Source organism: Balaenoptera borealis (assembly GCF_965194805.1).
Source record: "Balaenoptera borealis genome assembly, chromosome: 12".
NCBI classification, from domain to species: domain Eukaryota; kingdom Metazoa; phylum Chordata; class Mammalia; order Artiodactyla; family Balaenopteridae; genus Balaenoptera; species Balaenoptera borealis.
Window position 1 is genome coordinate 44,116,498 of NC_138869.1, and position 19,160 is coordinate 44,135,657.

Here is a 19,160-nt window from a genome sequence, read left to right on the forward strand (position 1 = left end):
GTAGGCCAGTCTGTCCTCCCGCCGCTCTGGCGGCAGCAGGCGGGCGGGAGGCGGGCGTCTGAAGCCCCCATGCGTACCTCACCCCCAACGGCCCTCCGCTTGGCCGCTACCCCGGCGGGGTCGAGGCGGCGGGGCCGGCGCCTGTTGGTCCGCCGCTGTCGTCCGCCCGCCCCCTCACCGCGCTTATTGGCCGGAGCCGCGGCGCCCGCGGGATAGGCGGTGGCGGCGTCCCACCCTCGCGCCGGCCCTCAAGAGGGCGACAAGGAAGCGGCCTCTCCCTGCGTCCCGCCCCTCGGGCTCACTCGCTGGCTCCCGGCTCCTCCCGGCTGCTCTCGGCCCTCTCCCGGCTCCCTCCGGCTCCGGCTCAGGCTCCGGCGCGGCGGCGGCGGCGGCGGCGGGTAGGTGCAGCGGCAGGCGGGGCCCGGTCAGAGGGGTGGCCTCCCTAGTGCCCCCGGGACTGCCCGAGCCTCGCCCCGCGGCCGCCCGGGACCCCACCAGGCCCGCCCGAGGCGGGGAAGGGCGGTGGCCGCCGGCTTCGGGACGCGGGGGCGGCCGGGCGGGGGGCCTGCGGGCGTGATCTTCCAAGTCTTCGAGGCGCGATCCGGGGACCCGCCGGGCGGGGCGGGCTGAGAGGTCCAGCTGCTGGGGTCTGGAGCGGTGGGGCCGAGAGGCACGCCTTGGGCGCGGGATGGGGCTGAGCCTGGGGAGCGAGGGTCGGCTGCAGCCTGGGGCCCTGGGTGGGGCTCGGGGACGTAGGAGAACTCAAAGGTTGTCCCGTGAGGCTTTGGGGGGTCAGTTGAGGTGGGGCTGAGGCGAGCCTTAGAGAGGGTGCAGGGTCAGGGGTTACGGGAGGGGCTGCAGGGTGGTCGGGAGAACGGGGCCCCAGGCAGGGCTCTCCCTGCGTGCGTGGCCCTAGCACTGTTTGGGGACTAAGCATGTTTCTTGCTGCGGGAGTGCGCAGGGTCGCTGTAAAGGGTGGGGATGCGAGGATAGGACAGGCACCTGGGGGGCAGTTGGAAATGTTACCCAGAACAGAGATTGTGATTTAGCACATGGACCAGGTTCTCCGCTGGTATGTTGCTTGAGCTCTTCGGTGAAATTACCCCGTGGGGGTGGGGGTGGGGGGGTGGTGGCGGGGGATGTTAGGGTTTTGCTTGCATCCAGGAATGGGTAAATTAAATGCATTTACTGCTTTGGGGAGGAGACAGTGATTACGCTTAGATCTGTGTTTTAGGACCCAGACCCAGAGTGAAACGTACTTCTCGGGATGGTTAGTGTTACCCAGCTTTCTCCTGGGAACCCCCTTTTCTCCTCACCCTCCTCGGTCCAGTTACAGTATTGCTCCCCAGGGCCTCTCGATTCCCTCTCCCTGGCTCCCTAGGATTGCAGTGTTTCTGGCTCTGCGTGTGTGTGTCTCCCGCCCATTTTCCTGCTGCTGCGCTTTTGGCAACTGCCTCTGCTCTTTCCCAGGGATGGTTGTGGCATTGCATCAGGGGATATTTGTGCTTGTAATTTGCTCACTCAGCCCGGGAAGAGGGAGAATAGTATGCTGCAGAGATGGGGGTGGGGTGGGGGGGGTGTGCCGTCAGCCCGGCTGGGCAGACAGAGAAATGGGTGTGGTGAGGGAATACAGCTGCTCTAGGCCTATAGGGTAACACTGCCCAGTCATCAGCTCAAAGAGATTCAAAGAGCAGCAGCAGCAGCTATTTTTATAAATCAGTTCTGAATCCAAGCTGAGCACATGGATTTAGAGTGAACAGTTGTCATGCTCTAACTATTATGGGCTGGGTGTTTGGTAGACAACACTAGAGTTGCTAAGCAAGAGACTCCATCTGTACAGTGCAGGGGGTACTTGTAGCATTTTAACTGCGCTTCTCAACTCTCTTGCATGGGACATCTCTTGTCAGGGGATGTCTTTTAAATTGATGTGGTTTGATGGTCCATACCGCTGCTTTTTTTTTTTTAATGAATTTATTTATTTTTGGCTGCGTTGGGTCTTCGTTGCTGCGTGCGGGCTTTCTCTAGTTGCAGCGAGCGGGAGCTACTCTTCGTGGCGGTGCGCAGGCTTCTCGTTGCGGTGGCTTCTCTTGTTGTGGAGCACGGGCTCTAGGCGTGCGGGCTTCAGTAGTTGTGGCTCACGGGCTCTAGAGCGCAGGCTCAGTAGTTGTGGTGCACAGGTTTAGTTACTCCGCGGCATGTGGGATCTTCCCGGACCAGGGCTCGAACCCGTGTCCCCGGCATTGGCAGGCCGATTCTTAACCACTGGGCCACCAGGGAAGTCCCATACCGCTGCTTTTTAAATGAAATGTTTTTACCTCAATTATACACTTCCTTTCAAATTTGCCTTAAATATAGTAAAGCTATCACTTTTTGAGCACTTGCCATCTTCCAGGCACTAGCTGTTGGTGTTTATTTACAGATGAGGAAATTTAGACTGACAGGAATCAAGGTCACACAGATAAAGTGTCATCCACACCAAGGTCCCTCTGACTCCCACAGTAGTTCAGAAACTGGACATTTTTGGTTCACACAGGGGTGATTTAAGCACTTAAGAATTTATTCATGCAGAGTAATCTCACTGGAGACTGATAAGCCAGATATCAGTTTATTTACATCAGGGACTTCCCTGGTGGTCCATGGGTAAGACTCTGTGCTCCCAATGCAGGGGGCCCGGGTTCAATCCCTGGTTGGGGAACTAGATTCTGTATGCATGCATGCCACAACTAAGAGTCCACATGCCGCAATGAAGATCCCGCATGCCGCAGCGAAGACCCAGTGCAGCCGAAATAAATAAATATTTAAAAATTTAAAAAATTTATGTCCAAAGTTTTAAGTGCCATATGCACATGGGAATTAATTATCCACTGGCCAGGGCACCTCCTTTGTTTCTGGGCAGCCAAATCAGTAATAAGGATGCGGTTGATTATAGAATTGAAACTAAGGGCACGGGATGTTCTTAGGGGATGTTTTAATCAAGTCACAGAAGCCTAGTGGGTCTGCCTTCTTTCTCCACTGTGCAAACTCCTATTGGGTTGGCCAAAAAGTTCCTTTGGGTTTTTTTCCGTAACTTATGGAATACGTATGTTGGACAGTGCTGGGGAGATTCTAACACATTTCCCCACTGTCTCAGTTTTTTAAGTCGTCTCTTCATATATTTGTCATACCAGCATATACTTACTTGAGTTAAAATTCCCAAATTTATAAATAAGTTTATATTACATATTTAAAAAGTCATTTTCCATTGTTTGCTGACAGTGAAGGAAACACCTGTCTTTCTTATGCCTAGTGGCTTAGCTTTATTTTTTAGAGGGTATGAAAACTTTTATTAATTAATTGGCTTTCAGGAGAGAGTAGGACAAGTTTGTCATACTTTTTCAAAATGGCTTGAGAACAAGGAAAGATACTTGCTTGCAGTTTTAATTTTGGTTGTAGGGTGGGGGTGGGAGTGAGTGTTCCCTTGTGTGGTTTGAACGTCCCACCTACATCAAGATAGGTTGCTTAGTTTTAGAGATATGGTTCCTATTGATCTTAGGGTCTTGTTCTTTTTCCTAATCTTGTTTCTGAATTTGGTGGTCCATCCTTTGGCTTCGTAAACTTTTGCTGTTGATACTTCAAATTTTTTTTTTTATACATTCATTTATTTATTTATTTATTTATTTTTGGCTGTGTTGGGTCTTCGTTTCTGTGCGAGGGCTTTCTCTAGTTGCGGCGAGCGGGGGCCACTCTTCATCGCGGTGCGCAGGCCTCTCATTGTCGCGGCCTCTCTTGTTGCGGAGCACAGGCTCCAGATGCGCAGGCTCAGTAGTTGTGGCTCACGGGCCTAGTTGCTCCGCGGTATGTGGGATCTTCCCAGACCAGGGCTCAGAACCCGTGTCCTCTGCATTGGCAGGCAGATTCTCAACCACTGCGCCACCAGGGAAGCCTCCATACTTCAAATTTTTGACATCACTATTTTCCTCCTCCTCCTTCTCCTCCTCCTTTTTAAATATTAAGCATCAGTCGTTGATATGTAGGTTTTATTTTTCTTTAAAAAGCAAGAAAATCTGAGAGGAACATTTTGAAGTCATCTTGGTGTAGTTCATTTGAGTTGCTCAGTGTGAAAAGGAAACCGAGTAGATACCAACTGATTTCACTTTGTCCTTCTAAATGGCGCTCTTAGAACCAGGTTACTGTGGCCTTATTGCTAGGAGTGAGTATGTTGAGGACAGTTAGGGTCAAGAAAGGGGATAGAGCAAACTGATATATATGAGGGGTTTGTACACACTACCTTCTTAGAGCATTGTAGGCTAATTTCTCAACGCACACCTTAGGGGAACTACTTTGTATGTCATTAAAATTTTAAGCTTGAAAGTCAACCGAATTTACTTTTGTGATTCTTTACAGGTTGAAAAGTTAATCTTCTCACCGTAAAACCCATTTAAAAATAAATAAATAAATAAACATAATTTTTGGCTGCGTCTGGTGCTGTGCGCGGGCTTTCTCTAGTTGCGGAGGGCGGGGACTACTCTTCCTTGCGGTGCGTCAGCCTCTCATTGCGGTGGCTTCTCTTGTTGCAGAGCACAGGCTCTAGGCATGCAGCCTTCAGTAGTTGTGGCACGTAGGCTTCAGTAGTTGTGGCTCGTGGGCTCTAGAGCGCAGGCTCAGTAGTTGTGGCACACGGGCTTAGTTGCTCCGCGGCATGTGGGATCTTCCCAGACCAGGGCTTGAACCCATGTCTCCTGCATTGGTAGGCGGATTCTTAACCACTGCGCCACCAGGGAAGCCCCGTAAAACCCATTTTGTTAGTTTGCATTTAAGTATCGTTTGAAATGTATTTATAATCTTTCCTCACTCTCCCTAATTTTACAAGGAAAATGCAATTTAAAAAAACCTTTTATTTTGAGATAATTTTAGATTACAGAAGAGTTGTAAAGATAGTAGTATACAATTTCTGTATACTCTTCATTCAGCTTCCCTTAATGTTAACATCTTATATAATCATCATACATTTATCAAAATTAAGAAATCAACATTAGTTTAATGTTATCAACTAACTTACAGACTTTCCTCTGATTTCCCCAGTTTTTCCACCCTGATACTCTTTTTGTGTTACAGGATTCAATCCAGGATGCCACATTGCACTTTAGATGTCATGGTTCCTTAGTTTCTTCCAACCAGTGACAGTTTCTTGGTTTCTCCTTGCTTTTGACGCTTGACACTTTTGAAGAATGGTGGTCATTCATAGAGTGTTCCTGAATTTGCATTTTCTGTGTTCCCTTGATTAGCCTGAGGTTAGGCATTTTAGGGAAGATAACCAGAGAGATAGTATGCCCTTCTTGTCCCATCATATTTCATATCAGAGGATATCTGATATCAACACGATTTATTACTGATGTTAACTTTGGTAGCTTGATTGAAAGTAGTGTGGCTGCCTGCTTTCAATAAAGTGACTCTTTTTCCATTTCCTTACTTCATTTGTTAGAAGCTAGAAATGAGTCACCGAGTCAAGCCCACACTCCAGGGCAAGGGAATTTAAGCTCCACCTCCTGAAGGGATGAGTATCAAAGAATTTGTGAGCGTATGTTAAAACCACCCACAGTAATTAGTAAATATCTCTGTGAGGCTAAACAAAGATCTGATTTTCTTTCTTAAAGTTTCACCCACTAACTTTAGCACTCATCAGTGAAACTTGCCTGCAGCAGCAATTATTATTGTGTTAGTCTAGTGGTGATTTTCTGTTTCCCTCATTCCTCTTACATTTATTATTTGGAATTCTTCGGTAAGGAAGATTTGTGCCTTTCCCCCGTTTATTTATTTAATCATTTATATCAGTATGGATTCATGAATATTTTTCTCCCTTTGGATTGTAATCCAGTACTATATTTTGTTGCATAAATTCTTATAGCTTTGGCCATTTGCCACCTATGTTCTTTTGACATGAGGCGCTCCCCCCCGCTTTTTTTTTGGATCACATTTTTACTTTCTGGTGCTGCAAGATGCTCCAGTCTCATCTTGTATTTCCCCTGCCCTGGCCCTAGAACCAACCATTTCTTCAAGGAGCTCTGGTTTCTTTTATTGCAGAAAAATATTTAGAAACCAAGGTCTGGTTTCTAAATAAACTGGGTGTACTCATTGCTACTGGGATATCACTGCTTCTTGGCACTCTTAGGGAACAGAGCTAGGAAATATATGTATGTATACTGACCCAGGTATACACATACCTATTTTGTTTTGTTTTGGCCACGCCTTGCAGCTTGCAGGATCTTAGTTCCCCAACCAGGGATTAGCCCTCAACAGTGAAAAGGCAGAGAGTCCTAACCTCTGGACCACCAGGGAATTCCCTACACAGATCTGTTTCTGTATCTATCTGTATATACATATAAACATGGGTTCATACTGGTCTCTTCTGGCTCTAATCCAGCACCACAGAGCTCATTCTAGCATTCACCTCCTTGCTTATTTGTAATTTCTTTTTCTGTCAGTGAGAAACTTGGTTCTTATTATTTATAATAGATTTACTTAATAGTCCAACCCTAGTGTATGTGTAAAGTAGGAAAATGCAGGGGGTTTTTCTTTAGTATTTCTTCTTTTTTAATTTAAATTTTATTTTATATTGGAGTATAACTGATTTACAATATTATGTTAGTTTCAGGTGGAAAATGCAGTTTTAATTGTCACATAAGGTAAATTCTAAAGTATTTTGCAGCTAACTAATTTAAATTATATTCCTGTAATATTGGTATTTTAAATTACTATTTTTCAGTTCCAGTGGAGAGGTGAAGTCATTTGCCCCTGGCCAAACAGGAAGTGAGTGACTGTAGCTGGAATTGGTGACCTATTCTCACTCCCAATGAAAAGCTTAATCCCAAGCAAAGCAGTCTCTTCATATCAAGTATCTTGACCAACAGGTCAACCTTTATCCCTTCTTGGTGGGATTGTTCCTTTTAATTAAAGAAATTCCTGGGTTTTAGGTTTTTTTTTAAACTTTGGCAGTGTTGAGAGCAAAAATAATTCCTTTACTGGACTTCTTCCTACTTGTAGAATCATAGACTTGGTAGAGATCTTAGAGATAATCTAGTGCAGTTTTTCACACAGTATAAGTGATTCATCCAGTCCTCTCTTTTAGGAAGTATTCCCCTAGACAGGGACTTCACAGCTGGTGGCTATCAATTCCAGGTTTGCAAATTTGTCATTTTAGAAAGACTTCCTTGATAATTATCTCAGAGCTGCCTCCCTGCAGTTTTTATTCACTGGTTCTAATTTTGCTGTCTACAATTATTCCTTGTAGCTCCAATCTCCACTTTACAGCTATTCAGTGACAGTTATTTTGTCCCACTTAAATTTTTTATTTTCCAGACTAAACAGTTTTTTCCTTCTAGCCACCTCTTCTGAAATGTGCTTTCTAAACTTTTTACCGTGTTGGGCATCATCCTCTGGACATGCTACAGTTTGTCACATATGTTCTGATCCAGATACTACTGTATTAGGCCCTGAAAGTAAAGTGATTAAGGAATTTAAAATGATCCCTGCCCTTGGGGAGCTTAGTTTCCATCAGTGTTGCTTTAGAATAAATTAGGTTCTTTTTTCTTTCAATATCCACTTTTCAGTGTTAGTTTATACTTGTCTGGTAGTAAGGTCACCTGTAGGTCTTTTTTCCTCTAGAACTGCTATTAACCCAAGTCTTTGTCCTCAGTTGGTTGTTTGTTTGGTTTTTTAAAATTAATTAATTAATTTATTTTTGGCTGCGTTGCGTCTTTGTTGCTGCGCGTGGGCTTTCTCTAGTGGTGAGGGGGGGCTACTCGTTGCGGTGTGCAGGCTTCTCATTGCGGTGGCTTCTCTTGTCGCGGAGCACGGGCTCTAGGTGTGTGGGCTTCAGTAGTTATGGCATGTGGGCTCACTAGTTGTGGCTCGCGGGCTCTAGAGCACAGGCTCAGTAGTTGTGGCGCACGGGCTTAGTTGCTCCGCGGCATGTGGGATCTGGCCCAGGGCTCAAACCCATGTCCCCTGCACTGGCAGGCGGATTCTTAACCACTGTGCCACCAGGGAAGCCCCTGGTTGGTTTTTTGAATCTATGTGTTGGACTTTTTTACACTCCTATATTCCTTCTGTAACTCCTGATTTCTGTCCATTGTTCCAAAGGGGAATCCTGATTCTGTTATCCTTTGCCTTTGTTATCCTTTCTATGTCTATAACTTTGATATGTTCTTTCTTTATTTTTCCTTGAATAGATTAAGAAAATATTCACCTAGAGAATGCCAAGATCAGATCTTAGTAGTAGGTAATTAGAAATAAAACTTCATGCTTTATTTTCTCCTTACTTCTTTTTTTTTTTTTTTTTGGGCCTGACTCATAATTTAATAGGTGTATAGGTCCGGGTCCCTTATTTCTGCTGCTCACGGGTCCACTGCTCTGGAGTCAGGGTTTTCTGCTCAAAGGCATGGATGTGCAGGAGCTCTTCTGCTAGGCAACTGTTCACAAGCCGGTGTCTCTGAAGCAGCGGCTTTCCCTCAAACTTGGCCGACACCACGAGGACTCGGAAGCTGGATGCGCAACGGTTGGGAATCGTGTCCTCCACTTCCACGTGTTCCGCCTCCAGGTCCCGCTGCAGCTTCTCCCGGAGATACTCGGCGCTGAGTTCCATTGTGGCAGCCCAACGGGGGCGACAGCCCAGCGGGGACAGAACCTAAAAAAAAAATTATTTACTTATTTGGTTGCACCGGGTCTTAATTGTGGCAGGCGGGCTCCTTAGTTGTGGCAGGTGGGCTTCTCAGTTGTGGTCCATGGGCTCCTTAGTTGTGTCATGCAAACCCTTAGTTGCGGCATGCATGTGGGATCTAGTTCCCTGACCAGGGATCGAACCTGGGCCTCCAATATTGGGAGTCTTAGCCACTGGACCACCAGGGAAGTCCCCTGTTCTTTTGTTATTGTTTTGTCTACCTTTCATTACCAGACATGAAGAAATTTTTTTTTTTTTTTTGCCGTGCTGCCTGGCATGTGGAATCTTAGTTCCCTGACCACGGATTGAACCCAAACCCCCTTTAGTGGGATCTCAGAGTCTTAACCACTGGATCGCCAGGGAACTCGCAAGAAATTCTTTTAAAAAAGCATCCTTGGGGGAATTCCCTGGTGGTCCAGTGGTTAAGACTCCACGCTGTCACTGCAGAGGGCCCTGGTTCAATCCCTGGTCGGGGAATTCAGATCCTGCAAGCTGCACAATATGGTAAAAAAAAAAAAAAAAAAAAAATTATGATAGAGTCTTCTTTTTTTTTTTCAAATTCATTTATTTTATTTATTATTTTTGGCTGCGTTGTGTCTTTGTTGTTGCGTGCGGGCTTTCTCTAGTTGCGATGAGCGGGGGCTACTCTTCCTTGTGGTGCGCGGGCTTCTCATTGCAGTGGCTTCTCTTGTGGAGCACAGGCTCTAGTGCGCGGGCTTCGGCAGTTGTGGCTCGTGGGCTTCAGTAGTTGTGGCTCGCGGGCTCTAGAGCGCAGGCTCAGTAGTTGTGGCGCATGGGCTTAGTTGCTCCGCGGCATGTGGGATCTTCCTGGACCAAGGCTCGAGCCCATGTCCCCTGCATTGGCAGGCGGATTCTTAACCACTGCGCCACCAGGGAAGCCCTAGATTCTTAAATATATATTTAATTACTGAGTCAGACAGTGTGTAACTTTAAGGCTTTTGATACATTTTGCAAAATTGCTTTCTGGAAGATTGTACATTCTTACCAACGCCCATTTCATCATACCGTTGGTAGCATTGAGAATTATCATTAAGAAAATTTTATCATTAAAAAAATTGTACATTAAAAATTGCTGATTTAATAGGTTAAATAGGAAAAAAAATCTCACATCTGTCTTTTTTTTAAACGGTGACAGAAAAAGTATTGCATAGTCATATACCTAATAATCAAGGGTAAGATTGGATCACTAAGAATGAGGTTCTCTGAAATAGCTGGTTGCCTAGTACTCAATCACTGTCCATTTTAGCGTGATTCTCTTGGGTTGGGTATAATTTAAAGTGAATATCAGCAGGCTACCCAGACAGCTGTTCTTTAGCAAACTAAAATGGGGGTAACATTAATAACGGGGACAAAATAAATGTTTGAAGGATATTCTGAACAATTTTATATGCATAGTGTAGCTGAGGCTTGCTGAAATGCCTCAGGGGCAAACAAGCCAGTTCATCAGTCAGGAATAGGGGTGCCTTTCAACTAATCTGTCTCACAGGGCTGTTGTGAGAATTAAGAGATATGTGAATGGGAAAGTACTCTTTAAAATGCTAGCGAGATATTGCCTAGTGATCCATATCAAAGTATAGTCTTGGTGGATATGGAATTGGTGGTGTATTGGTGTTTTCAATGGAAATTGCATTGTCTCTAAGTTTCATTTTTATCATATATATAGTAAATTGGCTATGAAACGTGAAATTCATGGACTCATGAAACCACTTTGAGGCCCAGAATAATTGTCTTCTTTGAGGTCACATGCCACATTTGTAGCTGAGTCAGGACTTGAAGTTTAATCTCTAGCATTCTTTTTACTATGTTCAGCTTAATACCACAGGTACTTCTGTTATCTTCTTTGTGCATAGCACTGTGATAAGTGCTGCAGGTGATTTTTTAATTTTTAATTTTAATTTTATTTATTTGTTTGGTTTTGTTTGGTTTTGTTTTTTTAGAAAATTATACCAGTAGTGCTCGTATATTATCCTACATTTGCTTCAAACTTTTTTTTTTTTTTTAATTAAAAATTAATTATTTATTTATTTTTGGCTGTGTTGGGTCTTCGTTTCTGTGCGAGGGCTTTCTCCAGTTGCGGCAAGCGGGGGCCACTCTTCATCGCGGTGCGTGGGCCTCTCACTATCGCGGCCTCTCTTGTTACGGAGCACAGGCTCCAGACACGCAGGCTCAGTAGTTGTGGCTCACGGGCCCAGTTGCCCTGCAGCATGTGGGATCTTCCCAGATTGGCAGGCAGATTCTCAACCACTGCGCCACCAGGGAAGCCCTTTTGTTTTGTTTTGTTTGTTTGTTTTTGGCCACAGCTTGCAGCTTGAGGGCTCTTAGTTCCCGACCAGGGATTGAACCCCGGGGCCACAGTAGTGAAAGCACTGAGTCCTAACCGCTGGACTGCCAGGGAATTTCCTTTTTTTTTTTTTTTTTTTTGCTATGTTGTTACACTTTTTTCTTCCCACAATTTTTAAAGCTTATAGTCCATTTTTAGTTACTATAAGATATTGGCTGTATTCCCTGTGTTGTACAGTATATCCTTGTAGCTTATTTTATATGTAATAGTTTGTACCACTTAATCCCCTACCCCTATCTTGCCCCTCCCCACTTCCCTCTCCCCACTGGTAACCACTAGTTTGTTCTCTATATCTGTGAGTCTGCTTTTTTGTTATATTCACTAGCCTGTTGTATTTTTTAGATTCCACATATAAGTGATATCATACAGTTAAATATACTGTTCTTTAAAACAGTTCTTCAAATGCTTCTTTCTTGGCCTTGAGGTGGTAATGAAGAGATGGTATTATTCAGGCAATCAGAAGCATAAAGATTATAGATTCTTAGCATTAAAAATATAAGGACCCTTAGAGAGGAATGTAATACACCATACCTTAGGTATTGTGTTCAGTTTTAAGAACCACATTTTCAGAGACATGGATGATCTAGAGCCTATCCAGAAGAAAGCAGTCTGGCTTGTGATGAAGGTAGACATCAAATGATTTGACGTACTATTTAAGGAATTGGGGCTATTTCCTTTGGAGAAGAAATAGGTGGGGGCAACTATTTTCAAATATATCAAGATCTGGCAAGTGGAAGAGGGATTAGATTTAGTATTTTGTTGCTTTGGCAGAACAGAACCATCAAGTCAAGGAGAAAAGTGGAATGAAACTTCCTTAGAAGACAGTGAGTTTCCTTTGACTACTAATGTTAGAGCAGAGCCTGGGTCGTGGTCTAGAGATGCTGAGAAGGTGGTTAGGTTGAATCACCTTCAAGGTCTTTGTAAGTGGTTTTTAATATTATTGAGTACAGATCCCTTTGAGAATCTAACACCTTCTATGTATGCATATGTCTATTTTGCTCTCATCCTTGAAAAGTACTTTTTCTGGGTATAGAATTGTATGTTTGCTTATATTTTCTTTTATATTGAATTAGTCATTCCATTATCTTTTGGCTTACACTATTACTGTTGGGAAGTTACTCTTGGTGTTCGTTTCTGTCAAGTATTCTATGGCAGTCCTAGTAGTTGATTACCTAAAACTGTGTACAATTTGAGGGTACTTGGCTTATCCAGGTTATGAGAACCTTGGGTGCCAGTGCACATAAGGGATATTCTGTGGCAGTAATTTCTCAGGAATTTTTGGTTCTTTTGCCACTACTGCAGGCTTCTTTGTGTCCCCTGGGGTTGTGGAAAATTGGGTCTTGGTTTAAATCTGGTTCACCTTCAGAGGTAAAGTGGGGTGTCTCTTTATAAGACTTAACCTTGGGAGGGCCCTGATTTCTGTCTGCCTTGCTCTGTGTGGCCCTTGAACTGAAGCTCTAGTTTAGGGCTTCTCAGATTTTAGTGTGTATGTAGAGGATCTGGTTATAATGGAGATTCTGATTCTGAGGAACCAAATTCACCTATTGAAGAATATCTTGGTTGCTTCCAAGTTTTGACAATTATGAATAAAGCTGCTATAAACACTAACGGGCAGGTTTCTGCATGGACGTAAGTTTTCAACTCATTTGGGTAAATACCAGAGACCACGATTGCTGGATTGGATGGTAAGACTGTGTTTTGTAAGAAGCTGCCAAATTGTCTTCCAAAGTGGCTGTACCATTTAATATTCCCATTAGCAATGAATCAAAGTTCCTGTTGCTCCACATCCTAGTCGGCATTTGATGATGTCAGTGTTTTGGATTTTGGCCTTTCTAATAGATATTTGGTGCTATCTCATTGTTTTAATTTGCAATTCCCTAATGACATGATGTTGAGCATCTTTTCATACTCTTATTTGCCATTATGTTTCTTATTTGCCATTATGTTTCTTCTCTTGTGAGGTGTCTGTTCAGATCTTTTGCCCATTTAAAAAAATCTATTCATTTTTTTCTTTCTTGTTTAAAAAATTTTTATAAATTTATTTATTTATATATTATTTTTGGCTACATTGGGTCTTTGTTGCTGCACATGGGCTTTCTCTAGTTGCGGTGAGCGGGGGCTACTCTTTGTTGCGGTGCACAGGCTTCTCATTGAGGCGGCTTCTCTTGTTGTGGAGCACGGCCTTTAGGTGCCTGGGCTTCAGTAGTTGTGGCACATGGGCTTCAGTAGTTGTGGCTCGCGGGCTCTAGAGCGCAGGCTCAGTAGTTGTGGCGCACGGGCTGGTTGCTCTGCGGCATGTGGGATCTTCCTGGACCAGGTATCGAACCCGTGTCCCCTGCATTGGCAGGTGGATTCTTAACCACTGCGCCACCAGGGAAGTCCTGTTCATTTCTCATTGTTGAGTTTTAAGAGTTTTTTGTATATTTTGGGTACCAGTCCTTTATCAGATTTGTGTTTTGCAAATATTTTCTCCCAGTCTGTAACTTGTCTTTTCATTTTCTTAACGGTGCATTTTACAAATGAGAAGTTTTAATTTTATTTTTATTTATTTTTAAAATTTCTTTGGCTGTGCTGCACGGCTTGTGGGATCTTAGTTCCCTGACCAGGGATTGAACCTGGGCTCGCGGCAGTGAAAGCGCAAAGTCCTAACCACTGGACTGCCAGGGAATTCCCTAGTCTTCCTTAGTTTTGATGGGTTCTCTAGGACTTTGTTCTGTTGCAGTTTCTGCAGCATTCAGGAGCATAACTGTTAAGACTTTTTAGTAGGCAAGAAAGGTCAGCATAATGACTTGCCTTGTGTTATATAACATTCCAAAGGAAATGGATTAGTAATGTTATGAATGCCTGAGTTTGTACTAGTTGGGATGTGACCCAGGTACCTTTTGGTGATGGAACTGTTTATTGTTTACTGCAGAGTTCTGCTGCAAACTGACACTTCCTGAACCTGTGTATATTAAAAACTATATGATTGGGGGAAAAAAGAAAAAAGGCTGTATGATTGGGATTTTAAAGACCAGAGGTTTAAGAGAGATATTCAAGAGTAGTTTAATTCTGAAATAATTAAGGCTTCATATGTCCATAGATTTAATGGACCATAAAGAATCAAAGTAAGGATGGTTGGCCATTATTCTAAAGTTGATATCCTGGGTAGTTTTTATCATTATCAACTTAGTTTATGTAGTTTTGGCTGTAACCCTGTACTTTTACTTGCATTATTCAGTCACGAAGTCTGTTAATTGGCTGTTAACTCTACTTTCACTTTCATTACTAATCATGAAGGCTGCTGATGCTGCACCTTTATTTTCAGATCAGGTGTCCATGCAGGGGAACTTATGTCAGAAAAGACGGCTGTTTTATTGGTTTTAAGTGAAGTGACAACACAGGTCCCTGTATACATTTTTTTCCTTTCATTAATGAATTGATTGGGTCTTTCTGGTAGAATAAGAGACTGTCTTGTTATTGAATGACGGGTTTTGTCAGGTAAAAGGTTTTGTCAGGTAAAAGGAGATGGTCACCAATTGTGACAGTTAATCTTAAAGACATTCTGTTCAAGATACATCCCATTTAGCCAGACCCAGTTAAAATCAGACATACTGACGAAGAGTTAGGCGAGTAGAATATAAGATTTTTGGCCTAAGGACATTTGAAAGTGGGTGGGTATACATAGTATTTATGTGTGCTTCTTGGTTTCTAAAGAATCTCTGCTATATGGTAATTTCAAATTTCATATGTGGTACTCTTTTTTTCAATTTAGGTTTATATTTTATTATTTTTATTGAAGTATACTTGATTTACAATGTTGTGTTAGTCTCTAGTGTATAGCAAAGTGATTTAGTTATACATAAATATATATATATATATTCTTTTCCATATTCTTTTCCATTATGGTTTAAACAGGATATTGAATATAGTTCCACTGTGCTACACAGTAGGATCTTGTTGTTGATCTGTTTTATATATAGTTCTTTGTATCTGCTAATCCCAAACTCCTAATTGTTCTCTCCCCTTCCCCCTTTCCCCTTTGGTAACCATAAGTTTGTTTTCTATGTCTGTGAGTCTGTTTCTGTTTCTTAAATAAGTTCATTTGTATCATATATTATTTTTAAAATTTATTTATTTAATTTATTTATTTTTGGCTGTGTTGGATCTTCGTTGCTGCACGCGGGCTTTCTCTAGTTGTGGCGAGCTGGGGCTACTCTTTGTTGCGGTGCACAGGCTTCTCATTGCAGTGGCTTCTCTCGTTGCAGAGCACGGGCTTTAGGTGCGTGGGCTTCAGTAGTTGCAGCACGCAGGCTCAGTAGTTGTGGCTCGCGGGCTCTAGAGCGCAGGCTCAGTAGTTGTGGCACATGGACTTAGTTGCTCTGCGGCACGTGGGATCTTCCCGGACCAGGGTTCGAACCTGTGTCCCCTGCATTGGCAGGCGGATTCTTAACCACTGCACCACCAGGGAAGCCCTGCATCATATTTTAGATTCCACGTATAAATGATATCATATGGTATTTGTCTTTCTGACTTACTTCACTTAGTATGATAATCTCTAGGTCCATCCATGTTGCTGCAAATAACATTATTTCATTCTTTTTCTTATGGCTGAGTAATATTCCATTGTATATATGTACCGCATCTACTTTATCCATTCATCTGTCGATGGACGTTTAGGTTGCTTCCATGTCTTGGCTGTTTTTTTGTTTTTTTTAATTTGGCTGCTCCAGATCTTAGTAGTGGCAGCGGGCTTCTTAGTTGCAGCATGCATGTGGGATCTAGTTCCCCGACCAGGGATCGAACCTGGCCCCCTGCATTGGGAGCATGGTGTCTTACCCACTGGACCACCAGGGAAGTCCCTTGGCTATTGTAAATAGTGTTGCTATGAGCATTGGGGTGGACATACATGGTACTTTTAAGCCCTGAAAGCTTTCTTTCTCTTTCTTCTTCGTTTTTATTTTCCCTAACAAACCAGCAATAAATTGACTAAAATGATGAGGTAATATCTTTCTAGCTCATTGTAGTCTAAGTCTGAGTTACTGTTCTCTTTGTGGAAAAATTCCGGGATACTTTATTTTCTTGAAAGAGACTTTTTTTTTTTGGCACTTGTTTTAAGGTTGTTTTGTTTAAAGCCAATGATATGGAGCTGTTGGGTTTTTTAAGCATCTTATTTTTGAAATGTTGCTTATATTATTCAATCTAATTCAATAAGTGTTTCTTATATTTTTTTTCTTTCCTTTTTTTTTTTGGCTGTGCCGTGCAGCTTGTGGGATCTCAGTTCCATGACCAGGGATTGAACCTAGGCCACAGTGGTGAAGGCTCAGAATCCTAATCCACTAGGCCACCAGGGAACTCCCCAATAAGTGTTTCTTGAGTATTTGCTATGTTCTAGGTTCAGTTTAGGTGCTATGGCTATAAGACTATGTTAAGTCCTGCCTTAAGAAGTCCAAATATTTAGTATGTTTGTCAGGTTTTTGTTTTTTTTTTAAAGCATTTTATTTATTTATTTATTTATTTATTTATTTATTTATTTATTTATTTATTTATTTATTTTTGGCTGTGTTGGGTCTTCGTTTCTGTGCGAGGGCTTCCTCTAGTTGCGGCAAACGGGGGCCACTCTTCATCGCAGCGCGCGGGCCTCTCACTATCGCGGCCTTTCTTGTTGCGGAGCACAGGCTCCAGACGCGCAGGCTCAGTAGTTGTGGCGCATGGGCTTAGTTGCTCCGCGGCATGTGGGATCTTCCCAGACCAGGGCTCGAACCCGTGTCCCCTGCATTGGCAGGCGGACTCTCAACCACTGCGCCACCAGGGAAGCCCAGGTTTTTTTAAAAATTAATTTTTATTGGAGTATAGTTGCTTTACAATGTTGTGTTAGTTTGTACTGTACAGCAAAATGAATCAGCTATACATATACACATATCCTTTCTTATTTGGATTTCCTTCCCATTTAGGTCACCACAGAGCATTGAGTAGAGTTCCCTGTGCTATACAGTAGGTTCTCATTAGTTATCTATTTTAAACATAGTATCAATAGTAGTTTTTTATATAATTTTTAAATTCTGTTTTTCAATTAAACTTTTAACTTGGAGATAATTGTAGATACATATGCAGTTGTAAGAAAACAATACAGAGAGATCCCTTGTACCCCTTGTCCAGTGTCCCCGCTGTGGTAGTATTTTGCAAAACCGTATAACAACCAGGGTATTGACATAGAAACAGTTAACAGTAAATGGTACAGCTCCTCTGGAAAACAGTTTGGCAGTTTGCCTGAGAGTGTAATTGCTGGGTCATATGGTAGTTGCATGTTTACTTTTTAGAGAAACGCCATTTACATTGATATAATATGGTGGTAGTCCAGGCTCTGCAAGTGGTCTTCACTGACACTGCGGTGCCTTTGCCGACTGCAGGGGTGAAGTCCTGGCTCCCCTCCTTGGCCTCTGACTCCACCCTGGAGAGGGTGTTGGGTGCCTCATTCCAGCCTGGAGAGGGCTTGGCCTTTACTGTATGGGTGGTGTTGGGCCCACTGTGTTTTCTGTGGTGTTTGGCTGGAGTAAAATGGTTATTGTCTAAAAGTTTTCTGTCTTACTAAGCTGCCCCTTTTCTGGTCCTTTGGCTAAAGTGAGCAGGCTTTTGTTGGAGTTTTTCTTGTCTGTACTCTTAGGTGTTTCTAGGTTGCCAGGCTCGTCATTTCCAATATTGAGATCTATAAGGCAAAAAGGAAACCCAGGGAACTCGTCACTTTTTTGTTCCTCAGGTTCCCAAGGTCCCTTGCCTTTCTAACTTATTCTCTCCACCTTTCAGAGTCTTAACGTTTGTTTTATGTATGTATCATGTCCAGGGTTTTTAGTTGTATCTAGTGGAAGGAAGAGGAAAAAGTAGATCTTCTCTATTTTCATAAAAGCAGAAAAGTTTTTATATTGTTTTTAAAATGACATTTATTTTTCTGTTGATGAGAATATATATATAATGTAGAAAATTTAGAACATACAAAAATTATAAAAGAATAACATTTTGACATATATTCTTTCAGCTGTTTTCTGTGAATATGCATACATATTTTCCTTGCTAAAGTATGAACTGTTTATACTATTTAAGAACTTTCCACTTAACTATTATAAGCATCATTCCTTGTCAATAAATACTTATGTATAATGCCATTTTTTGTGGTATCAATTAAGTTGTAATGTAATCACATTCAGGAGGTGATCCGTATGTATTACTCTGCTAGGTTAAGTACCTGAGAGAGAGTTCCTGTACAAATAAAGGATGTACTGTTTCACGTGAATCTCAGTGTTTAGACATTGCTTTTTTACAAAAGGGAGTCTGAAGTAAACCAGATTTAGCCATTAGTTTCAGAAACTCTGGGTGTATGGGTAGATATTTATATTTTAAAGTTTAAAAGTATCCACATGTCTTTATAAATGCTATTTTGATTAAAATTCTTGTTCATATTTTCCATTATGTCATAAGAGGGGTCATTATACTTTTCAGGAGAAAATCAGAGATAATAATGGCTTTCTTGTTTTTTCTTGGAGGAAATAGGAGATACCAGCAGTGTTTGTTTCAGTGAACCCTAGCATTAGTTTTCTGCTGGAGTTTGCAAAACATAAACCAGAATGATTTAAATCGTTTTCCATAGTGCAACTTTTTATAATTGCTGTGCAGTATAATTCCAGATGTTCAGATTTATTGGGAAGTTTAAATTTCATAGATTGGAATTTTTAGTATTAGATGTCCAGGTTCATGTAGCAGATCTAATTAAAAATTATTACTCTTTCATTTTTTTCCACTTTATATAATCTTTTTCTTAGTATCATGTGAATAGTTGCACTGTATGTCAAACTGAAACTAATAATTATAAAATCACTTTACAAATGAGCATAGATGTAGAAGTATGTAATATATAGAGTTGTTTTAGATTCTATTTCTTGAAATATGAAGGTGCATATGTCATAATTTGTTTAGCAAGCAATCTTTCAACTTAACATGGAGTCATTAATTAGACATGAAATTGAGATGTTATTGATCATATTTTTAAAACTTAATAATCATATTTATTTACTTTTTCCTTTCCAAAAGGGATAAGTAATGCTATGAAAAAAAATATAAATTTAGAAAAAG

General features: G+C 42.3%; 1 protein-coding gene across 1 annotated transcript; it reads right to left on the bottom strand.

Annotated features, from left to right (window-relative positions):
* Nucleotides 1-8,278: 8,278 nt before the first annotated feature.
* LOC309608121 (bolA-like protein 2) lies at nucleotides 8,279-9,230 on the bottom strand. Its single transcript, XM_082347517.1, has one exon. It carries the CDS (start codon nucleotides 8,618-8,620, stop codon nucleotides 8,360-8,362), a length of 261 nt encoding a protein of 86 aa, XP_082203643.1. The 5' UTR covers nucleotides 8,621-9,230; the 3' UTR covers nucleotides 8,279-8,359.
* Between the last annotated feature and the right edge of the window lie 9,930 nt (nucleotides 9,231-19,160).

What these genes read in the sequence shown, in the direction of transcription:
- LOC309608121 (XM_082347517.1), bottom strand. Translation starts at nt 8,620, where the DNA reads ATGGAACTCAGCGCCGAGTATCTCCGGGAGAAGCTGCAGCGGGACCTG.